This window comes from Oculina patagonica, unplaced genomic scaffold (assembly GCF_052425735.1).
Source record: "Oculina patagonica isolate OP01 unplaced genomic scaffold, crgOcupat unplaced2, whole genome shotgun sequence".
Classification (NCBI taxonomy): Eukaryota; Metazoa; Cnidaria; class Anthozoa; order Scleractinia; family Oculinidae; genus Oculina; species Oculina patagonica.
This window is the reverse complement of record NW_027558036.1, coordinates 328,964-352,426: the sequence shown is the minus strand read 5'-3', so window position 1 is coordinate 352,426 and position 23,463 is coordinate 328,964. Positions and strand designations below refer to the sequence as shown.

The following is a 23,463-nucleotide window of genomic DNA, read 5'->3' as shown; positions in this document are numbered from 1 at the left end:
CAAAGAAAAAGAGGCTCCGGATTAGTAATCAACTAATAATGAGGACACGATAATAATAATAATAATAATAATAATAATAATAATAATAATAATAATAATAATAATAATAATAATAATAATAATAATAATAATTAAAACATATTTATACAGGATGACCATTTCATTTATAAAAACTGCTATCCATATGGGTCCTGTGTAAACGATAAATTGTATTCGTATAGATAATTGGACCGCTTTCTGGGACTGGCTTGTTCATATAGCGAATCTTCCGTGGGCCGATGACCGTCATTGAAAATGACCGATGATTGATGCATTTTCAAACTTTTACCCACAAGGTATATTTGGCTACAAACCATCAGCAGTACATTGGCATAGAGTAAATACCCCCCCCCCCCCCCCCCGCCCATCCACAAAAGAGGTATTTGCCTTTGTAGGTTAAAATTTTAAACATGTCAAAACCGCGACACTTACCCACCAAAAGTCCAATCACCAAAGAGTTAACTCCGATGACTAATACCGTAAACACGGTGCTGTCCACGTATGAGTCTATTGAGGCGGGTATGTTTTCTTTGGGAATCTTGCTAACAGTTCCAATGCCGAGGTTGACGAAGGTAACCGCGAGGGATGTCAGCATCAACCTGTTCTCGAATTTATCCAATATGGGGTGGACATATGCAAAGAGCATTCCATAGAGACCTGACATGACACACGCAAGTCCAACATAGGCCCTGCTTTCTCCTCCCACAAGTATCAAACCGGATGTCAATACAACCTTCCGAACCATCTCGACAAACTCCCAATACCACGAATGAGAATTATAATTCTCGAATAGGAATCGCAATCCCCTGAAAACTTCGGTGCTTTGTTCCTGTGTGTGAGATGTTTCGTTGTCAGCTTCGCTTTCACCAATCACCTTTCGTTGTTTCCAAAGAACTGTCATCGATACGGCTGGCAGAAGGAGTATGTAGAAAACCGCACAGTATGCAACGATGACCAAACGATTGTACTCTGGACCATGGCATATTATGTTGTAATCGGCTTTGAGGAACTTTGGACATTCCTTTTCGTTTTCGTCGTCACAAAGTTCCCGACAAGCCAAGGGGAGCACGTTTGCTGCTTTAGAGCATGTACTCAGGTACGTCACGTAAAGAACAAAAAACAAGTTTCTGTAGATTAGTTCTTTCGCTTGTGAAGTTTTCACCACTAGATCCCTTTCATCTAAACTGCTCCGCATCAGAAAGAGCTTTCTCAGTCCGTAGATAACGAGAGACATCGTGATGGCGGTAGCATTTAAAGCGAGAATGGCAAACAAGCTTCCAAATGCATCGACTTTCAAACCTGGTAGTATGCAGTGAATAGGTGCCATCTGGAGTACGTTCAGCTGTAACAGTTCTGAATATTTCCCAATAAGCGCGAGTGATTCTGGCCACTTTATGTAGGCAAATGCTTCCAGGACACCAAACGTTACTTGGAAAAAGCCTATTACGATCTTCAGTCTTCCAAGAATCATATCCACTGTAGAGCGTCCAGTACTCTTCTTGCATTTCTTTTTGCTTGTCCACACCACGAGTGCAACAATAATCGCAATCACAGCTGCTGCAATTGACAGCTGGCCGGCCATCCAGGTCTTTGTTGGACATGTTTTGCATGTTTGCATTTGCTTGTAGTACCCAGCACTGCACACCTCACATAATGGACCTTCATAGCCATCATCACATTTAGAATCTAGATCTCCCCTGCACGATTCCTTTCTTGGGCATCTATGTGTCTTAGGCAGGACGTAAGGGTACTCAATGAGGGAACCGTTACGCGAAGAATTGCGTGAAGAATTTCCTACAACAGGAGTGATGTTCATGAGATTCATGGTGTACTCTTCATACAATAGTTTGTGTGTATTGTTTCCCCATTTCCACCAGTAGCCAGACTCAAGAGTAGCATAGTCATTTACGCATTTCAGTCCAGGCTGATCACACTGTTTACAACCTTCAAAAAGATGAATCCGAAAAAATCCATCTAAGCATTTGCAGGCTCTGAATCCTGCAAAAATGCTTGTATTTGTTCCTACAATAAAAGTGGAAACTATATATTAGAAATTATATAATTAATTACATACTATAAAAACACCAGTCGGACGTTTAACCACTGAGCTACAGTAGACTCGTGAGCGCTATCTCACTGTCTATTTAACTTGGTTTAAATGGGGCAAACATCCTGCATACCGCTAGGATTGATTAGATTTGTCGACACGTAGGTTCATTTCCCCAAAGTGCAGTCTGCGAAGTAGTGATCTTCGAATTTTATCAATTAACAACTTTTTACAAAAGAGAGCATGCTCTTTTGTTTTTGATTGTTTTAATGGAACTGTGTGTTCTCCGTTTAAACATTACTTTGAACGATTACATCATAACACTAGAAACAACGGGAAAACAGCAAAACTGCCCAAAGTCAAACTTGATTTTGCGCGCTGTAGTTTTTATTTTATAGGTGCCTCGATTTTTAATTCTTTACCTTTGAATTTAAGAAACATTAATTCTAGACTTTTACTTAGGAAAGCGTTGGACGAGTTTTACTTGTAATATTTTATTGTAGTTTTTAAAGGTTTTTAACTTAGTGCATGATCCGCTTTTTACACAATTTTCATTATATATTATATATAACTAATAATTTTAGTAATTTTTAATTTTTAATTAGCAGGACCCCGTTGATAACAGTACGCATGTACTGAAGGGCTATCCTGGATAAACATTCGATTATTATTATTATTATTATTATTATTATTATTATTATTATTATTATTATTATTATTATTATTTATTATAAGTGTTGAAAGAAATGATGATAAATATCAAGCTTTGCACAACACAGTTAAGGTGGCTCGATATAGTTTTTTCTGGGCCATACCTACAATTTGCAATTGGCCTTTAAACGATTTTCCCTGACTCGGATCGATATGAAAATTACACCATATATTGGTTTTAGATTGAAATTTGATTTAATATACTTTTTAAGGTAATCGATATTTCCATGGCAACGGTAAACAGAAAATCGCCAAATGAGTAAATCCTGATTTTTGGGTGATTCAGATCTACCGCTAAAAAACTAATATCAGCATCTTAAACTATGATGTACTGCAAATAAAATATTCAAGAATTAAAAGATTCTGTATGTTTGATTTCGAATAAATCGCAAAAATGTTTCAAATCGTAGTTTTTGCACAGCGATAATAAATGAGCCGAGACACAAACACTACAAACGCCAAAATGTGTATTAAACTTATCTTTCGACGTCGTGAAAGTTTTGTTGAGTTTCCACAGCGCAATGCCTAGAATTTGTTTTTTTCTTGCGACCACTCGTATTGTAATTTTTAAGTAATTTTCGGTTTTAAGCGTTTTTTAAAAAATCTATAAAACGGCTCGATAGATTTTCTTTAGACTTTCAGCACGCGTACTTGATTATGTAAACTATTTAGTCGCAAAGTTTTATTATCATTGATTCACTGGAACGTTTTCAAATTAAACGATAAAGGAGGCCTTCGAATGGACGAAAAACTTGCGTTACAATTCACGGTTTATAAAATCGTGTTAAAATATTCAAATTAATGTGCACTACATTCCTTTGTGAGAAATACAAAAAGCTCCACCACGGGTAACAAAGCACAGAATGTAGTTCACATTAATTTGAATATTTTAGCATGATTTTATAAACCGTGAATTGTAACGCAAGATTTTCGTCGATTCGAAGGCCTCCTTTATCGTTTAATTTGAAAACGTTCCAGTGAATCAATGATAATTAAACTTTGCGACTAAATAGTTTACATAATCAAGTACGCGTGCTGAAAGTCTAAAGAAAATCTATCGAGCCGTTTTATAGATTTTTCAAAAAACGCTTAAAACTATAAACTTACTTAAAAATTACAATACGAGTGGTCGCAAGAAAAAAACAAATTCTCGGCATTGCGCTGTGGAAACTCAACAAAACTTTAACGACGTCGAAAGATACGTTTAATACACATTTTGCCTTTTTTTGAGATTACTTCGTCTACGCAGTGTTTGTGTCTCGGCTCATTTATTATCACTATGCAAAAACTACGATTTGAAACATTTTTGCGATTTATTCGAAATCAAACATACAGAATCTTTTAATTCTTGAATATTTTATTTGCAGTACATCGTAGTTTAAGATGCTGGTATTAGTTTTTAAGCGGCAAATCTGATTCACGCAGAAATCTAGGTTTTACTCATTTGGAGGTTTTCTGTTTATCGTTGCCATGGAAATATCGATTACCTTAAAATATATATTAAAGTAAACTTCAATCTAAAACCAATATATGGTATAATTTTCATATCGATCCGAGTCAGGGAAGATCGTTTAAAGGCCAATTGCAAATTGTAGGTATGGCCCATAAAAAACTGTATCGAGCCACCTTAAAGAGATATTCGTTATTCAGTGCCACTCGCTACTCGCTCACTTCACTTCACTTCACTCGATCGAAAACGATTCTCGATGTTAATTTTTCGATGACTTTATGGTAGGTAAAACTTTATTTATACACGGAATCCATTCATGTTTCATGCTCTTACATCCAGCCGTGTCTAAATAAATCAATTAACTAATTAAAATATCCAACTAAATTACTTAAGTCTACATTACCAAGTCTACAATTCTAAACTGCAATTACGATTCTTTAGCTGGATCTTTGATTTTCTACGATTTTCTGCCTGACGTCAATATTGCTCGCGCGGGCTAAAATTGCGCTAGGAACTCTAAACAAAACGGAAAAGAAAAAGAGTTCCAGTTCTTTTACCGCGCTTGAACAAATTTGTATACAAGAGAAAACTTCAAAATACTTTCACATGGGTCTTTAAATCTGGGAGGGGAAACAATACGACAATAAGAAGTAGATAAACAACCGACAGAGGAGTTTTAATTCTGTCTGTCATTATCGCTCGCGACGCATGACGTCATATTAGCGCGCGCTCGCACACGCAATTCGATTCTCTTCGGAGGTCGTAAAAGCCAGATTTTGATACAGATTTTCTCGAAAACCTACCGTACAACCTATTATGAAACTTTCACAATTAATTTTGAGGGGCGAACCACGTCCACAGCCAAAAAAAAAAAATCTGTAAGACAGATTTTGATCTATTTTTAAAATCGGCAAAATATCACATATTTTTTTTTGCGAAAAATCTGTCTAATGTCTAATCTCTGAAATTTTGAGGTAGGGTCATACCGGTAGATTTTGAGAAAAACGCCGTTTTAGCTACTAGTGCCAATCCCCTCTTAAGCACTCGGCCGTTCATTTTAGCATTTTATTGGCAGTTTTATTTTCCAAATGTCACATCTGATGGTTTTAGGATGTAACAAACAGTAAAAAGAGAAAGATAAAATTTTTCTGGAGATTCTACAAGAGTTAAAAGTTGGACTGATTTTCCCTCTCAAAACTTTATCAGGCCACCTTAAAGAAACATGTGGGGAAACAACTATAAGAGTATACATTCCTGAAAATCACAATCTAAGATCCAAGGTACAATCTTTATTCCCACATTAATTGAGAGTGCAATTTCCAGGATCGCTATTTCATTTCATCCTCATGGCTAATTTATACATCAATATAAATTCAAGGCAATGTCATAACCATAGACCTGCTTAAGTACTCCTTCTAGCGAGAGAATCTACCAGTTCACTTCCTGTCATGGATCACTTCCTGCACGTGATCCTCTAACGTCGAATGATCTCACTCTGACAATCATGTGCTAGCTGTCATGCACAGTGTCGACCGATCTAGCTGAATTGTGTTGAAATGTTCCCAGATAGCTGTTCCACAAAAGGATTTCTCCGATTATTACATTTCAGCCTGGTTAAAAAGCTGTGGCTTTAAAATTGTATAAAAAGAAACAAAGCGATTTTCGAGAAATCGGAGAAACACTTTCAAAGTGCTATATGTAACGAATTATTTGCGATGTTAAACGCGTTACGGCGATGTCAGAGGAGTGTTAACAAACTTGATAAAGCGAAATGGTAAATATCCTAATAATTAGCTAAGCCTGGCAGAGCAACATTTCATTCGGTTTTCAATCGCATAACAAAAAGCCTCCCTTCCTCCTCTCCGTTGGTTTTGATAAGGTATACCTTAGTGACCTAGTGTCCTTCGTTTCCTTACCCCCTCTCCCAGAAATAATTATGTTTTTATTGCTTGCCTCTATAGTAAGCGTTACAGTTTGGCAGGTTAGGTGTCCACAATTAGTAGAGGGGACTTTTCCCCTCAGCTACTACAGTTTGACACGATTATAAAGTTATTATTATTATTATTATTATTATTATTATTATTATTATTATTATTTTTATTATTATTATTATTATTATTATTATTATTATTATTATTATTATTATTATTATTATTATTACAGATTGGAAACATGAAACAAACTTATATATCTTGTTTTATCGATCAAGATCTGCTCTTTATTGATGTGCTTACCTTGTGGACAAGCAATGCAATCTTGTGCCCTCTTTCCAGGCGCTTTGTTGTGGGGGACAAAAGTTCCATCGGGACATTTCAGGCAGCTGTCGTTAACATACGCTTTAGTGTCCGAGTAAAAACCACCTATGTAAAAAAATGTAAATGTAATTTATTTGAAAAGGAAAACAAACATAAAAACAGTGATGGACAACTTATTGTTATGGTTTACAATAGAACATCCATGTTTCTTAATGCGATGATCATGAATGGTTTTTGTGTGTGATGCCCACAAATTAAAGCAAGGGTCCTCTTTACTAAACGCTTTCTTTTCAAAATGTGATCTAAAAACAGCAAATACTGCTACATTGTCGTCCCCATTATAATCATCATTATCATCAACAGCAGAATAAGCAACAACGAAAGCTACAAGGAACAAGCATTCGCAAACAAATACTAATAAATCTACAAATTACAGCAAATAAAAAAAAAAAGAAATTGCGAAAATAGAGTGAAATTCAAAATGCACTAGGAGCGAGAAGATTGCCGGACATACTGCTGGACTCGGCCACATCTATTACGGTTTGAAAAGTGACGAGTTATTTTTACCAGTACGAAGGTAATTTATTACTAATTTACTTTAGTTGTATGAAATATTATTCTAGATTACTCGTCCAAAAGCGGTAAAAAACAGTTTTCATTTTTTCCAAAATGATTAGTTATTTCCACGAACTGCAGACCTATTGTTGTAAACATGGACCTCATTTTAATTTCATATCATCAGTTGTGAATTTAAACGTGTCGGTTGATATCTCATCACCCTCAATTTTCGGCTTTGCTTTGAATACATATTAAGGACTTTCAAATAAGATGAACCAGTCACCAGACTTACCCGCAGGACATTCCAAGCACTGAAGCTCATCAGGAACGCTGACAGAGGCATTGACAAACGTTCCCGTAGGACATGGAGCAACTTCGTATTTACTATTGTTTCTACTTGCAAATCCAGCTCGGAGAAAGGTCTCTAGTAACGCTTCGTCGTCTGAGCGCCCGCTGTTGGGAAGGGTTATGTACTCCGAGCTACCTAGACCACTAAAATGTAAATTGTAAAAAAGCTTAAGTAAGGAAATTCAAAGTCTGGTAATAAAAAAAGGAAAGTCTGTGCAATGGACAATCGCTGACGCATGCATGAAGCGGCTAGGAGTCGCCACTTTTCCAACACCAAAATCCGAAAAGTTGTTAAATGTCAGCTGGATATTTGGGGCGAAATATCCCACACTTTTGACGGCTTTAAGTGTAAAAATGGCGATCTTACGTGCTGCGCACGCGCTGAGGTCTCCGGCTGATTTTCCATCTTATTCACCAGTTAATTTTCAAGGTTATTGTATGAAAGATTGACAACATGTTTTCATGGTCTACGCTGCTGGGTGCTGTAGACCATAGAAATGACGCCATAAAATGTCCAAAACTTTGAAGTGAAACCACTCCCCTACGGCTCGTTGATTCCCTTGAGTTTTAAACATTTTACGACGTCATGTCTATCGTTCATAAGAGTGTAGACCATGGAAAAATGTTGTCGATTTCTTATATTACCATTACTGAGCGAATTCCCGCGGGCTGATTGGCTAATTTTTATTATCAAGAAGTGAACAGACGAATGAAAGCGAAAGTTTTGTCAAACTTTTCAGTACTGATTCAGCGCTGCATTCTTGTTAAGGCAAGAATCGTGCCACAAATCTAGTAGTCTTCAATGAGGAAATCATCTAAAATTTATGGTTTAAAACTTATGAAACCAATGCAACCTTTGAGTGAAAACTGACGAGGGTGTTTATTGACGCTTCAGACCAGCTGAATATCGGCGGTGAGCGGGAAATTTGCGTTTTAGTGGATAATTTTGTGTATCAGCTGATAATTTTGTGAACAGTTTTCACTGGATTTATTGTTAGTTGAGCAATTCGAATTTTACCTTAATTGTATCCCTGGTCGTATTCTTACTAAACGTTGCTAAACAGTGACCCATGCCAAGGCTAAAACTCGAAACCTCTCAATCATTAGTCCAGTTGACTTACCAACGCACCTCTCACCCCGTATAAAGAATAAAAGAAAGGAATGTTCTGGAAATCAAATGTATCATAAATGCATACAAATTGTTACGGTTACGTACAGCTGTACAATACAACGTTCTTCCTGATTAGGGCCCACAATTTTCACGGTGCCGATTTGTCCATCTTCCATGCTTCTACAGGACACAAAAGATATTATGCCAAAGCTTGTTAATATATACAACTGTAATGCTGTTTGCCCAGTAATTGTCAAGATTGGCTCGCAATGGTGTCTCTTTACTATTAGCCCAGACTCTACTAGTTGGTTATTATGTCCGTCTATTTGCTGTCCATTCATAAAAAAAATATTATACAGAGAAACCTTTTTGTTTGTAGACTATTAAATTCAACGCAAAAGAACGCGTGAGAAACAATACAACATAACCTTGGTTTCAACTTTCTTGCTTCATTTTTGAATTTTTACTTTTTCTATTTCTAAGTGCAGTGGATAAACCGAATTGCGTCATACTTACATGTCTGCTGTCAGATTAGAAAAGTCCTCAGTGAAAGATCGAAGACTCAATGATTTTAGGTCCGTCCGTATCATGTATCTAATGAAAGTAAAATCACTAAGTAAGCAACCGTACATTTCGAAAAGCTGTAACAACAGTAACACGTCTGAGTATTCAGGAGTATTGTGGTCTATCAGTTGTACGTAAACAGTTGTTTGCAAATCGCTGACCAGTGCATAAAGTGAAACATTTTAAACTTGACAGTGATGGAAATGAAATGTTAGTAGACTTCAAGCTTTGCGAATATTTTCCCAATGAGTCTGGGTTTTCTTCTAACAACCCGTTACTTTTGAGACCTTGATGCTTCCAGTTTTGTACTGCAAGGAAACTCATGGGAGCACCGTTCGAGCCCACTCGATCTCGCGCACTGAGTTTGATATGGAGGGCGAATATTTGTATTAAGCCGAATGCAAATGGAACTCTAAATCATTGCCAGTGGGCATCAGTATGGTTAGTTTCAATTAAGAACTGACTAATCAGGTTTTTTTATTCACCCCACCGACGGATAAAAACAAGTTCGCGGTCTTTCTAGGTCAGTCATAGAACCAAGCTAGCTGTTGCCCTGTAGGTTTTTCATCACTAATTTACTAATTTGTGGAAGCAGAGTTGAATGTCGAGCGATATTAAACAAAGTGAGGTTCAAAACTGCACACGCGAAATTGCACAATTGGTTTTTAATCTTCGAAGTTAAACCAAATGAAGGTCACGCTGAACTACCGTCGAATAGTAACACTTAATGACTGGTTCCGAGGGAAACAGTCAATTTTGTTTCTCGGAGCCGAGGCGGAGCGGCGGGAAACATTGAGATTCGAGGTAAACAAAGTTAACCTGGTTTCCACAGGGAACAGTAATTAAGTGATTTGTTGTATGGTCACAGCAAAGACTTAAGAAGAACGGCGGTGGTCAGTCAACATTCGCGAGCAACAGTGCACTGTTACCGCTGACGTCATAGATTTTGCAATGTGTCTTCTGAGATACTTATGACGGGAAACAGTTTTATTGTTAGATATCATGTGACCTCAAGTAGCTTATGAGAGCGCGCGCTGTTGGGGAAAAGATTCCAGCTATATAACAATAATTTCATTCACCTGTTGAATTCAGGCGCAAGATGGCGGACAATTCACGCGCGCTTCGCTTGCTTGCTTGCAAGTGCAAATGCAAGAGCAATTCAAATACAAAAAAAAAATGACAAGTCTCTATTCCTTGGGCTTGCATTTCCGCTTGTGTTATGCTAGTTCACACTTGTTTTTCCTTGCATTTGCGTTTGCATTTGCATCTCTCGTGTCAACCAGCCCTGAAGGTGGCTTGGTAATGGTTTATAGCACTTGAAATTTAATTGTGCAAGAATATATACATGAGCTTTAAACCGTTGCCAGTCATCTTTAAGATGTCTAAACATCTAGGAAAAAATGCGGCCACAACTTATTGCAAGCAGGTGAACTTGTTGCAAACAGTTAAGAGCAATACTTACATAGAAAGCTTCCCGCTATTTGGAATCGTGAAGGCTCCAGACGATATTGACTTGATAGGATTGTCTGAAAGCATTCTACGAAAAATATAACAGCATATGAAAGAGAAGTACTTATTCAATCACACAAATGTTATCCTTACGACTTGCACTTTAAATTCAAATAATTTTGGAATCTCTCTTTTTTTTGTTTTGTTTGCGCTATCTCTTAAGTACATCCTCGAAGGCAAAAGTATTCATACAAAAAATGGCCAACAGTTCTTAAATTTTTCTAACCTAGCCCATCTCTGTATTTTCCAATTAATTTAAAATATACTTTTTCCTTTATTGGTTTATTGTTACATCATTGCTGTTTTTTACCTAATTCAGAAATGTTAAAGTTAAGATTTCCTTCGATTAGAAAGTGACGACCGGACAAAATAACCTGACATGTCTTGACATAGACAACCCAAGGATGCACAAGATAAGATACTTGCTCATCCTATTGTGATGAATAAACAGTGCAGTAACCACTCGTTCTCCTTAATTGCCAATAATTGTAGACAAAAGGGAGTCCCTCGTTTTTCTCAGGGTCAGTCAAGTGGACGAGCATGCGAGTGCGTGAGAAAATCATTTCGTACGAGGAGGATGCACTCGCGTGTAGTATCTTCTCTCGCGAAGACATTTTCTGACACGCTACCATGCTCGCCTCTCGCAAGCTTGCAGTCTTCTCGTAAGGTGGCTGGTAATTAGTTTTAAGCACTTTCAAGCTCTTACACTTTGATGAATCAATATTACCACTGTTTACTACTTGGCGCTAGGCCCACCCCGATTATGCTAGCAAAACTGGTATTTTATGCTCCCAGTTTCACAGCGGTCAAACGCAAAAGTTGACGTCACATCCGGTCTTCGCCGCCTCGAACTTTCGACTTGAAAGTGGGTAAAATTTTGTAAGAAATCGTTAAAGAAATAGTACGGTGAAAGAACATTTTAAGCTGGAATACTTAGTGGAGATGAATTATCAAATTTTCAATCCATAAGCGGCGTATAAACCTTAACTTTCCAGAGATAGATGTTGTCGAACGAGTCTTTTTCTAAAACTTTCCCTGAATGTTCTCCACCAAGCGCTTTTTCGAAAAATACAATAAAACGATAGGCCACCATGCTCGAAAAAAGAGATATGATGGGTCAATCTTACCCCGTTTACGCTCCATTTATTTATCACGTGCGTTATGATCGGTCCACATTACATTTTGCGGTGGCTGGAAGCACAGTTTATTAATGTCATGCTTAAACAAACTTAATTGCTAGAAAGGCGCCACCATAACGAACAGTGTAACATATAGTGAACTTACAGAAACTTATAGAAACCGTTGGGAAACCGTTGTCAGCCATAAAAAAATAACATTCCAGCTCTATTTTGTATTCTATGTGCGCCTGGTTGCGAAGCCGTTTTAATTGGTTATCTCACACTATATCTCAACAGGGTTGGATAAGGGAATTATATACAGCTAAAGTAATTTCTCAGATATAGATGTTGTCAAACGAGTCTTTTCCTGAAACTTTTCCTGAATGTTCTCTACCAAGCGCTTTTCCAAAAAAATACGATAAAAAAGATAGGTCACCATGCTCGCAAAAAGAGATATGTTTGGTCAATCTTACCCCATTTACGCCCCATTTATTTATCACGTGCGTCATGATCGGTTCACATTACATTTTGCGGTGGCAAAACTTAATTGCTAGAAAGTCCCTAGCATTACGATCAATGTAACATATAATAAACTTATAGGAAAAATCACTCACATCGAAACGACAACAACTCAAAACGTTTCTCCAGTCCTTGTCATTGTGTTCAAGGATATTCATTGCGTCGACGAGTAAAGGAACGTGAACGCTTTTAACTATATCGTTTTTCCTTCCGAAAAAATTTCTAACTTTCTAACTCAAAGAGGACAATCTGTGTGCCAAATTATGCAATAAAAATATAGGTAACCATATTCGTTTACAAGAAAACGAAGATTTATTTCCCTGGCCGCCGTTTTGCTTATGTGGGCGCATAAATTACGCGTAAAATTATGCGCAGTAAGGATGTGCAAGGCGATACTGAGGAATCACTTCAACATAATAGGGACTTCAAGCAAAGAAAACGCGGTATGCACACACGATGATCGAGAAGCCAGAGGTTAAGGAAAAGGTCACAAAATCAAATGCGCATGACAAGCGAAAAAAATTCACGTTCTGCGTTTGGCCCCGATTGAGACGAGTCGTTTTTGCGTTGTCTGAAAGCGAACGTGTTATACGTTTTCTCTGCTGTTTTAACTCTAATAACCCAGCGATAGAATACAAAATAACTTTTATCGCTTGTAATCTTTTATCATGCATGCAAGATTGTTTATTGTTGTGATGCCATTTTTTTCTCAGGAACGCCGTTCCGCTGTTACGTTAGGTAAAATTAAAAATAAACTCAGCATACATTGATTTCAATCGAAAGTTTGAGTTCAGAATCGCTTAAACCGTGAGCATACTAGAAGCTACTAGACGGGCTGTAGAAGGTTGAACAAGAACGACGTAAATAATCAGTGAACCAAGCGTCTCCGTGTAGGATTCAAAACTTTCAATTAATCATTTAGTACTTTAAACAAGATTTCAACAGCTCGAGGTCGACTAATCACGGAAGCGCGCGAGAGAATATATTCGCACAAGGAGACGTGACGAGCGCCGGCGTCCCTTTTTGTACGAAGTGATTTTCTCGGCAGCTTGCGTAGTCGACTACTCGACTGCACCCTGAGCAAAATTAGAGACTTCCCGTTGTCTACGTTAAATAAACATGATAACATGACATAACACTTCTGAAGATATAACAACGACTCTATCGTGCAGTGCCGACGCAATAGCTGTTATTACAGTTATTTGCGGTTTGACATAGAAAAACGAGAAAATGGCTCTTTCTGCATTTTGTTTACCTATATATAGACCATTATGATTTCGCCTCATTCGCATATCGTCTTAACGACGATTATTTTTCACAGGGGCGGGGGGGGGGGGAGTGGATGCTACCCCCCACCCCCCCGTAAGATTTTTTTTATAATGCTGAAACTCTCAATAGCTGTCAACCACGTGCCCATTATTTTTGACGTTGCCATGGTAACGTCATAATTACAAGCATGTCTGGCCAACGATCGCCAATTTTGACATTTTTCTCTATTTTTTCCAGTTTTTACAACAAAAATTGTAATATTTGCGTAGTTTTATGTTCCACAAGCATTTTGATTTAATTTTGTATCAATTTCCGTTATTTTGTGACTTTCTAAAAAATTGGTCAAATCCAAGTTGGCGAATCTAGTGACGTCATATGACGTCACAGCCAAGCTAAATGCTTTCTACGCGGTGAAAAGTTATTTCGCTACGCCTTAATAGAAGAAATCCTTAGGGGGTTTCATACACCTTCTTTCCCTCCACCTTGTATCACGTTGGTGACTTGCTGTATGAATTTTGTACGTCCGATGGTTAAAATCATCGTTATTTGTCGTAACAAGGTCAATGGTGTCGAACTTCCATACTTACAGATATTCAAGTTTTGTGTGGCTGCTAAACGCCTTACTTGGTATATGGCTTATCTTGTTATTTTGTAAAAATCTAGTAAAAAAAAAACAGAAATTAATCACCAAAAGATATATCAATACAAACAAAAATGATCTAACGGATTGTATGGATCGTGCATGTAATGCCATTCATGGGTTGTATTAGCTCAAGTGAGTAGAATGGACACCCCTCAAGGGCAGATACTAAAAATAAGAAATACACATTTTTCTGACACTTATCATTGCAGTTATTCTATGTAATATTCTTGAAGTTTACTTGCACTAAATTAATTATAAACATTTCCACGCAGGTGACTTAGTCCGATTAGTAGTAGTAGCAGCTGCTGCAGCAGCTTAACAATTCTATCTTCTAGCGAATAGGTACTTACAGATATCGAAGGTCCTTCAGATTCGAAAAATGCCCATCTTCGATGCTCTTGATTTTATTGTCTGCCACATTTCTAAGGGATAAATATTTGAAGTTCTGTGCATCAAAGAAGCAAACTAGTCAACACCAGTCATACAAACTATCATCAAGAAATTAGTTATAGCCGAAATGAGAGTCTCCCAAACTTTTTATTTTTTTTTTATAAAAGGTAGCTTTAAAATCACTTGTCTCTCATCATTTAGGTAAGGCCTTCCAAAATAGGCCTTATCACGGTTTTCTTGACGAGTAGGTAGAAACTGCAGTGTTTGTTTGAGAATCTGCCGGATAATATATTTTGCAAAAATTTGGACAACTCATGAATCGTAAAGTTAGATACTAAGCAAAATATTTTATTCGCTGAAATTGAAATATGACGCTGGGATAGAAAGCGTTCAGTCACGTTTTTAATTTTCCTTACATTTGTCTATAATGTTTCCCGCGAACCGCGTCAATCAAAAAAAGTACAGAAAAATGTATGGAAAAGTTAAAAACTTAACTGAACGCTTTCTAGCCCAGCTACATCCTTCAAACTCGGAAAATAAAAACTTTAGCCTAGTATCTTAACTTTACAATTCATAAGCTGTCCAAAATTCAATTTTTGTAAAAGATATTTGCCGTCAGATTCCCATACAAACACTTAAATTTCTACCCGCTTTGCCTACTCGTCAAGATGACGTCGAAAATCTTGATAAGTTCTATTGAGGTCCCGCATAAGTGATGTCGTGGACACGCTAATATTCGTGACTATTTATGTCCTTAGGAATATTAGCTGGTACGTAGCTGTTTAATAGGGGTGCACTGTAACCGCGAACATTTATGTATACCGTTAATACTTGTCAATTTGTTGCTATTGGTAGTTCATTAGCATCCCTAGTGACGTCATTGACGTTATATAAAGCTTATCGAATCATTTAGAATTGTCAGTTGTTGCGTACGTTGGCCATGAAAAGGCGAGGCGTGGTCCTTCAACATACCGTCCCCTGACCAGCGTTGACACTCGACAGGAAGCCTGAATTATTGCCGTTTTACAGCTGTGTTCACTGACACAAGCTCCAGTTTCCAACCTTATTTCGGTTTCGGGCTCTTGAACGGTTCCGGTTTCTTCTTCCGCTTCCAGGCTGCCCACTACTGTTACGGCTCCGTCTTCAGCGTCGCAGCCGACCACGCTTACAACCACTTCGAACTCAGCTTAAACGTCGTCAAAGAAACCCATGGGCCTCCAGGGAAAAAGAGTTTAGAGGTAACATTTCTTCGGCTAGTTTTTCTCTTTTAGCGCCGGTGTAGGTTTTACTTGTTGGGCATTGGCGCGCTCTATCGTTTGTTTTTTACCCAGCCATGTGGTCAAGTATTCCCCAGTGCCACTCGTAAGGTTTTGTTTTAGAATTTTTAATTTGAAGATTTTATTACCCAGTCCTTGCTACAGCGTTAATCTACCGGTGCGGTACATGTGTGGGGTGATGTGAGTAAGGCGTTTCCTTCTTGTCTTCTTTTTTCCCTAACAGCCGGTTAAGCCTTACAAGCTTAGGTCATGCGTCGATGCAAGATTCCTAAACCTCTGCATGAAAAATACACCATGTTTCCTGGTTACTCTTGTTTTAGTCCCTAATCTCGCCTACCAGAACTGCCATTTTTCTAAAATAGACGACAAATCAGGATATGATCATATTTTAATTTCTACTGATTCAAAACAGTTTTTTGGTGTGGAAGGAAGGGCTAGTACTTGGTGTCAACCACCTTTCTTTTTGGCTGGAAAAACTCTCCTTTCGTCTATCGGACGGTGAGCTTGGGTTCCACTAACTATTTTAGGAATTATGGGATTACGGGAACCCTGTACATTGATGACAGGCCAGTAAATGAGATTTTCACCCGAGCGGGTATTTCGTCTCGACCTATGGAATTGAGGAGCCCTGGATTCACCCGCCAGTCAGCATTAGCAGCTCTGTTTGTAGTCTACAAAGTATTAATTAACTTGGGTTACTTTCTGGTTTTGAACAAATGTGTTTTGCCAGCCTCGATGCGGTTAACTTTCCTAGGAATGGTCATTGATTCGAGAAGTCTCGCGTTTGTGATTCCGGAAGAAAATATAGAGTCAAGTTTGCTGAGCTACGCGAGTCCATTCTATCCAGAGAGTCCACCATTCCCCTCAAGTCGATCCAGAAATTAATAGGGAAGTGCGTATATTTTTGTTTGGCATTCCCTGGGGCAAAATTTTATATCAGGGAAGCGAGTGTCAGCTGTGGGGTAGTAAAATAATCCTAACACCTTCCTTAAGAAATGAAATAGGGTTTTGGCGTTTTCTTGACGTCTGGCAATACCGGCCATTCTTTGGATCCAGGAACGTCATTTTTCCGTATCTTTGTCAATTGATGCTTCTGCTTTTCGTTGGACAGCAGTACGTAGTTTTCCACTAACATCCAGCTGATCGCAGTCTGGACGACTACTGGGACGACAGTCTGGTGAACGAACACATTAACGTAAAAGTTGGAGTCTTTTTCATCCAGTGTCAGGGACTGAAGAATGGACACGCAAGTCGATAATCAAGCAACTCTGAATGCTTGGCATGGTCGCGGACCCAGGTCCTTAAAACTCAATGAAGTAACTCGCCACATCTTCCATGATGTTACAGGCAAGACAAGGCGTTCACAATGTTTTACGTTCGATCCTCCTGGTTTTAACCAAGCCGATGAATCTTCCCGCTGTTTGTCCGATTGTGCCACGTTAATTCTGCGTTGCTGGGACATTGTATGTGATCAATTTATTTTCGGTGGATTGAACGGGCATACTTAAGATCTTATGGCACTGAACTCGAATGCCCAGCACGACCTTGCAGGTGCTTGTTTAACCCACTTTTCACCTTTTCCCACCCCAAAATCGGCTGGTGTAAACGTTTTAACCAGGAGTTGTCGTCATGTGATGATGTTATCATAAACGCTTACGTTTTCCCGCCATAAGCATCAATTGGTCCTTTTTGTGTTTTACAGCTAATTTGAAAAACGTTGTCGGAAAAAAGCACAAAAGTGTACGCGACAAGACCGAAAGGTAGTATGGGTTGGAGGGCTTCTACACGTGCTGAATACTTATAAGGCGGTGACATTTCAAACGCGAATCCCAGCATGCGACGGTCACTTTGGTTGTTTCAGAACCTTCTCCTTTACCTCCCTTGTGGGTCGGTGATAAATGCTGTGGCCAAACAGCGCACACTCATTGTTCGGATGCGGTCCTTTTTCCTTCCAAGTCTAGTTTGAGGCCGAAAGCAATTAGCTCTTCTCTATGGGCTTTCCAGGTGGGAGAGCAATGACTATTAGATTCTAACTGTTTTTTCGTATCTACTTTTTGCGGCAATTTCCGTTAGTGCTAACGATCTTCGTGACTTCTGTATCATGTCCGTCCTGTTCTTATCCAAATGACAATGACTTTCAATTTTGGCAACGTTGCGGTCATAAACGTCAGCTTCAAACATCCCTTACACAAACTAGTCTGATAGAGATATTACGACAGCTTATACCGGTGATGCAGTTAACTTTGTTATCTGGATAGACAGGAGGTGGAAAACTGTTGTTCACGATAAAAACTGTGTTTATGGAGCTGAGCTTTTGGAACATTGGACTCTTTCATTTGAAAACTTAGATCTATATTTGGCAAGTGTGGTAGAATTCTCGACGATATCATGTTCCCGGGCTACGGTAACCCTGCAGCGTCTTGGAAAGTGAAGTCCTACTTAACGGATACGCGAGAAGAGCAACTGCTGACCAGAATGATTCCCTCACAAACTGAGCCTTATTTAATTATAACAGATTTGGCAGAGATTTTAGTTTTTTGAATGATCCCAATAAGTCTCCAATTCAGCTTTACGTTCTCTGCGCTCGAAACCAGCTTTCTCCAAGACCCAGGGTTTTTTTGCGGGCGACAGGGCGGGAGAGTTAAGTTGGAAAAAAACAAGAGTACTCTATTTTTCTGGAAAAGAAGGTATCCTGTTCAATCACACGCTAACAAAGTCTTTACATGATGGCACGTGTAATATGTTCGCCCTAAAGAGAAAATTACACAAATAAAACTGTGTGATTTAGTCTGTGTTCCTATTAGAAAAGGTTTTCTCTTTAAAGCGGCGAATAAAGCGGGCGACGTTACTGATAAGTTTTTGACTATCTATCTATCTTCTTATACTAAACAACTCCCTGGGACTTAAAGCAACCGGCGGTTGACTCTGCATGGCATACGCAGTGGCTGCGCTATTTCTCTTCTTCTCGCTGTTATACCATTGGAATCTGTTATGGCCAATGTTGGCTGGGGGACCTCGGCAACGGCTAAACATTACACAAGTTAGACCAATTGATGACGTTGGATGGTAACAGCTAGAGATATTTTAGCTTGCCTTGCTTTGGACCTAAGGGAGTGGTCAATAAGTACAGGGGGAGGGGGGGGGGGGGTGGGCCGGAGCAGAAAGGGGGTGGGTCATCAGTTTTTGAGCCCTGGAAAAGGGGTGGGTTATATAATTTTGATCTACACGTAGAGGGGTGGGTCATCCTATTTATTCACTAACTTTAAACTGTTACAGTTCCATGTATTCATCATTATATAAAATTGATAAATTTCTCCATGTGAGCAGTTTTAAATGAATTTCTAGCGATTTCAAAAGGCCCAAATATAAAAATTTCCGGGGGGAGCGTGCCCCTGACCCCCCTAGATGACTTGTGATCATAACAAGATCAGTTTTGCTTGTCTCTCTTCAACCTGCATAGATTCACGCTGGCCTTTAGGCCTTTTAATACCTGTAAACTCTTTAGTCAAACACTTTGCAAATATGAATGACGGACAGTGGTTGAAGTTTCTGTTATTAATTTCTGTATAAAAATATGAACTCTTCAATAATTGATTATGAATTAATATTACATACTGATTCAGTTTTTTGCATATGTTTGTGTCTAAATTTCCCCATGGACTTTACACACAAATATGTGGAAAACTTACAAAAGGCTAGTATAAGAAGCGACAAATTCATCCTTCTTTGGTGTGTAAAGAAAATGGAAAAAGACGTACATGGAACCGCAGTGTCCATCAGGGAAAATGTCTATGTAGGGAATTGCACTTTAAAAGCTGAAGTCAAATCAAAAATCTCCAACTCCTAACAGATGATAGAGAAATGATTGGTTCCTAAATTTGTTTCAGCAAAGGGGGTGGGACATATAATTTTCAACCCCCTATCAGGGGTGGGTCAATCAGTTTTGGGCCAGAAGGAAAGGGTGGGTCACAAATTTTTGAGCCACCACTTTTCCAATTGCTCCGGCCCACCCCCCCCCCCCAGCAAAGGGGGTGGGACATATAATTTTCAACCCCCTATCAGGGGTGGGTCAATCAGTTTTGGGCCAGAAGGAAAGGGTGGGTCACAAATTTTTGAGCCACCACTTTTCCAATTGCTCCGGCCCCCCCCCCCCCCCCCCTCCTGGTACTTATTGAACAGTCCCTAAGCGCAGTTTACCAAGAACAAAACTCTTCAATACTCATCACTCAGGCGTTCTCGCTTCAGTATTTGTAACGAGCCAAAATGTAATTTGGTAATCTTTATTTATCTCTTTCTGTGAAATTTAGAGGTTGTGGTTAGGCTTAGCAAAATGAAAGAGGTTTCAGCATTTTGGCAGAGTGTTTTGGTTGGGGATGAGAAATGGCAGAAACCCATAAGGGTTGAAACGTGTAACGCGCGTTCACAGCGTTTGAATATCCAGTTTTCCCAAGTACCATATTTGGAAACACAAAGAGTTTGTATGCGAATGCTTTACACACGTAATGACACACGAAACAACATTTTCGGTTTTGCAGTGAGTTACTTACTTCCGATCTAAAGGCTGTAAATTTCCTACAGAAACTAAAGAACTTCATAAAGTGTATCCAAGCGATGTTCTCCAGTGTACTTAACGATGAAAAAACAAGAGAATTTAGCCAAATTTAACTTTACTCAACCAAGCTTGTTCAAAAACAAGATTACGCCATCGAGCGCGAGCTAGTGCGCGCAATTTTGATTGGCTAATTTTTTCGCCTGATTTTCCAAATATGGTACTTAGTAGAAACGAATGTGCAACACACTTTTGTACAATGCGAATTATAGGGAGTTGCACGTTTCAACACTTATGGGTTTCTGCAGAAACCCATAAGGGTTGAAACGTGTAGCTCCCTATGATTCGCATTTTACAAAGCGTTTGCATATTCGTTTCCAGTAAGTACCATATTTAGAAAATCGCGAGAAAACATTAACCAATCAAAATTGCAATATTTGGATTAAATTCACAGCGCGCGCTAGCTCATGCTCAATGGCGTAATCTTGTTTTTTTTAACCAGCTTCGTTGAGTTAAGTTAAATTTGGTTAAATTCTCCTGTTTCATCGTCATTAAAAATAGTCTGGAGAACTTCACTTTGATACACTTAATAAATTCCTTTAGTTTCTGAAAGTAAGTTACGGCGCTAAGATCGGAATTCAAGTAACTTAATAAACCGCAAAACCGAAAATGTTGTTGCGTGTGTCATTACGTGTATAAAGTATTCACGAACAAACTCTTCGTGTTTCCAAATGGCTGTTCCGAAAACGCGGAGTGCGGAGTGCGGAGTGCGGAGTGCGGAGTCCGAAAATGCGGAGTCTGTAAAAAAATAAAAAAAAAAAATAAAAATAAAAATAAAAAAAGTGTGATAAAAAATTAAAATAAAATGAAAAATATATAAATATTAAACTAAACATTAAAAAAATAATACACATTTTTGCACAGCTTCGCCCGAAGCAGTGAAGCGGATCGTTCAGACCGCGGCCATTTCTTTCTTCAAAAATGACTGCAGTTCACGTTTCACGAAATATTAACAAACAGTATTTCCAATTTTTTGGAATCACTACTCTTAAACTTCAAATAACTTTAGTTTCTTTTTTACCAAAGAGCCTAAAGCCATGTTGCTTCGCCTGGCTTTCCACGAATACACAGTAAACTCTCTAAAAGAACCATCAGCAACGTGGCACTTTTCAACTCCGCCTTTTATGCTAGACGAAGTTCAAATTAAAGAAAAATGTACAACAACGATACGCTACTCCGCAGCACTTTATAAAAAAGCAAAAAATAAATAAATAAAAATTTCCCCAAAAGTCATTTAACCGCCTTTGTGCCGTGGATATCTACATCCATCTGTGGACATGTCATTTTTGGTTGAAATCATGTTTTCAGTGCAAGAATACTAATTCTTTTGATTGTAAGTTTTTTTCGCTGGGAACTCGGAACCTGGGAACCGTTTATTTCAGGTGTCATGGAAACACGTCTGTGTCAAGGACAATCGTGATAACTGGTAATGGTTATGTCAAGCTTGCAATAGCTTTTGCTTTTCACTACAAATGACACATCTGTTGCTGAAAAGTAACATTGTATATTTTGATACGGGTTAGATGTACACTGTCTCGGTTCGTTGTTTACACAAAAAACGCTTTCATTCTCGTGTGTTTCCATACATAGTGCATGGAAAATTCCCTAACTATGAACAAAAAGACAAAACAATAACGGCAACTTATTGTCTGGAGATATAAATGTCTTAAGTAAAAAACGCAACCGTTTAACGCGGCTAACTGTTTCTTGTAAACAACAATCAATTGTCGCAAGTTAAACATGCTACTGATAAGAAAGAAACAGGAAATATCCACTTCATACATTATCCCTTCCACTTAGTGCACAGAAATGGTAAATTGCACATTAAGCTGGCAATGCAGGCATTCTCTTACAACTTAAATTGAAAATAACGTACACATATGTGCGATACCTCACAAGTCTATCTTTTCAAAAAAATCAAAACTGCTCCTAATTTAAGTGAACAGAGTGAAATTTGAACGTTGTCAAAGTCTTGAAAACTAGCGCCTTGAAGGCAAGGTGCAATTTAACAAGAAATGGCCGCGGTCTGAACGATCCGCTTCACTGCTTCGGGCGAAGCTGTGCAAAAATGTGTATTATTTTTTTAATATTTAGTTTAATATTTATATATTTTTCATTTTATTTTAATTTTTTTATCACACTTTTTTATTTTATTTTTATTTTTTATTTTTTTAATTTTTTTACAGACTCCGCATTTTCGGCCTCCGCACTCCGCACTCCGCACTCCGCACTCCGCGTTTTCGGAACAGCCGTTTCCAAATATGGTACTTGGCAAAACTGAATATTCAAACGCTGTGAACGCGCGTTACACGTTTCAATCTCTTATGAGTTTCTGGTATGGGTAAGAGTATGAAATGAGGTATGGGAGATAGATTGTGGATAAAGGGATGATCCATTAAGGTACTGCGGTATTGAGGATCATTAAAACAACAAAACAAGAGAATGGAGGCGAAGTCGTTCAGCGATACTCAACAATCCATGCGCACATCTGGGGTTCCGGGCATCTATAGTTTTAACGTATGTTCTGTTTAAACAATGGAGTGTTTCTGTCGAGGAACTATCGGCTGATAGTTGCCCCGCGGAAAGTTAATGTTCTTAAAACAAATATTTGTTATAATTTCGTCACTTTCGTAGTTGGCATCCTACCGTCTACGAGAGACGATGGTATAGCGTCCAGTTTGTTTTATCTGCACCTACGCGAGTGGCTAAGCAGGCCAATTCGGGAGTGAGTCTCTGCTGCGTCAATTTACCAAATTGTAATATTTGCTTCGTGTATTTACTCTGCATGCCTATATTTTTCGCTGGCCGTATGCTATAATTTACTCTTTATATTCGTGCGGCCTTTTTCTCTCTCACTTCGTGTCACGTTTGCAGTCGGTTACCCGGACCTTGTTTCCTTTCAGCAATTGGTAAGCCACGTTTCGCTGTATTACTTGTTTTTTTTTTTTTTTTTTTTGTCGCCCCTCATTGTGTGTTGTTTTGTTTTAATTCATTTGTAATCATCGTTAGGAATTAACAAAAATATTCGCCGTTTAATACAGATGTT

The 23,463-nt window shown here is 38.5% G+C and overlaps 2 protein-coding genes across 2 annotated transcripts in view; both read right to left on the bottom strand.

Moving 5' to 3' along the window:
- Window positions 1-23,463, bottom strand: part of LOC144640205 (uncharacterized) — a 274,821-nt gene that overhangs the window by 151,931 nt on the left and 99,427 nt on the right. The window lies entirely within an intron of this gene.
- The window catches only part of LOC144640139 (uncharacterized), a 40,456-nt gene that overhangs the window by 3,506 nt on the left and 13,487 nt on the right, over window positions 1-23,463 (bottom strand). Inside the window, exons 6-13 of the mRNA XM_078499350.1 lie at window positions 14,492-14,563; window positions 14,086-14,157; window positions 10,546-10,620; window positions 9,036-9,113; window positions 8,625-8,699; window positions 7,353-7,552; window positions 6,482-6,607; window positions 472-2,061 (exon numbers count right to left, since the gene is read on the bottom strand). Of these exons, the coding sequence (XP_078355476.1) occupies window positions 472-2,061; window positions 6,482-6,607; window positions 7,353-7,552; window positions 8,625-8,699; window positions 9,036-9,113; window positions 10,546-10,620; window positions 14,086-14,157; window positions 14,492-14,563 (2,288 nt within the window). The remainder of the gene's footprint in view (window positions 1-471; window positions 2,062-6,481; window positions 6,608-7,352; window positions 7,553-8,624; window positions 8,700-9,035; window positions 9,114-10,545; window positions 10,621-14,085; window positions 14,158-14,491; window positions 14,564-23,463) is intronic.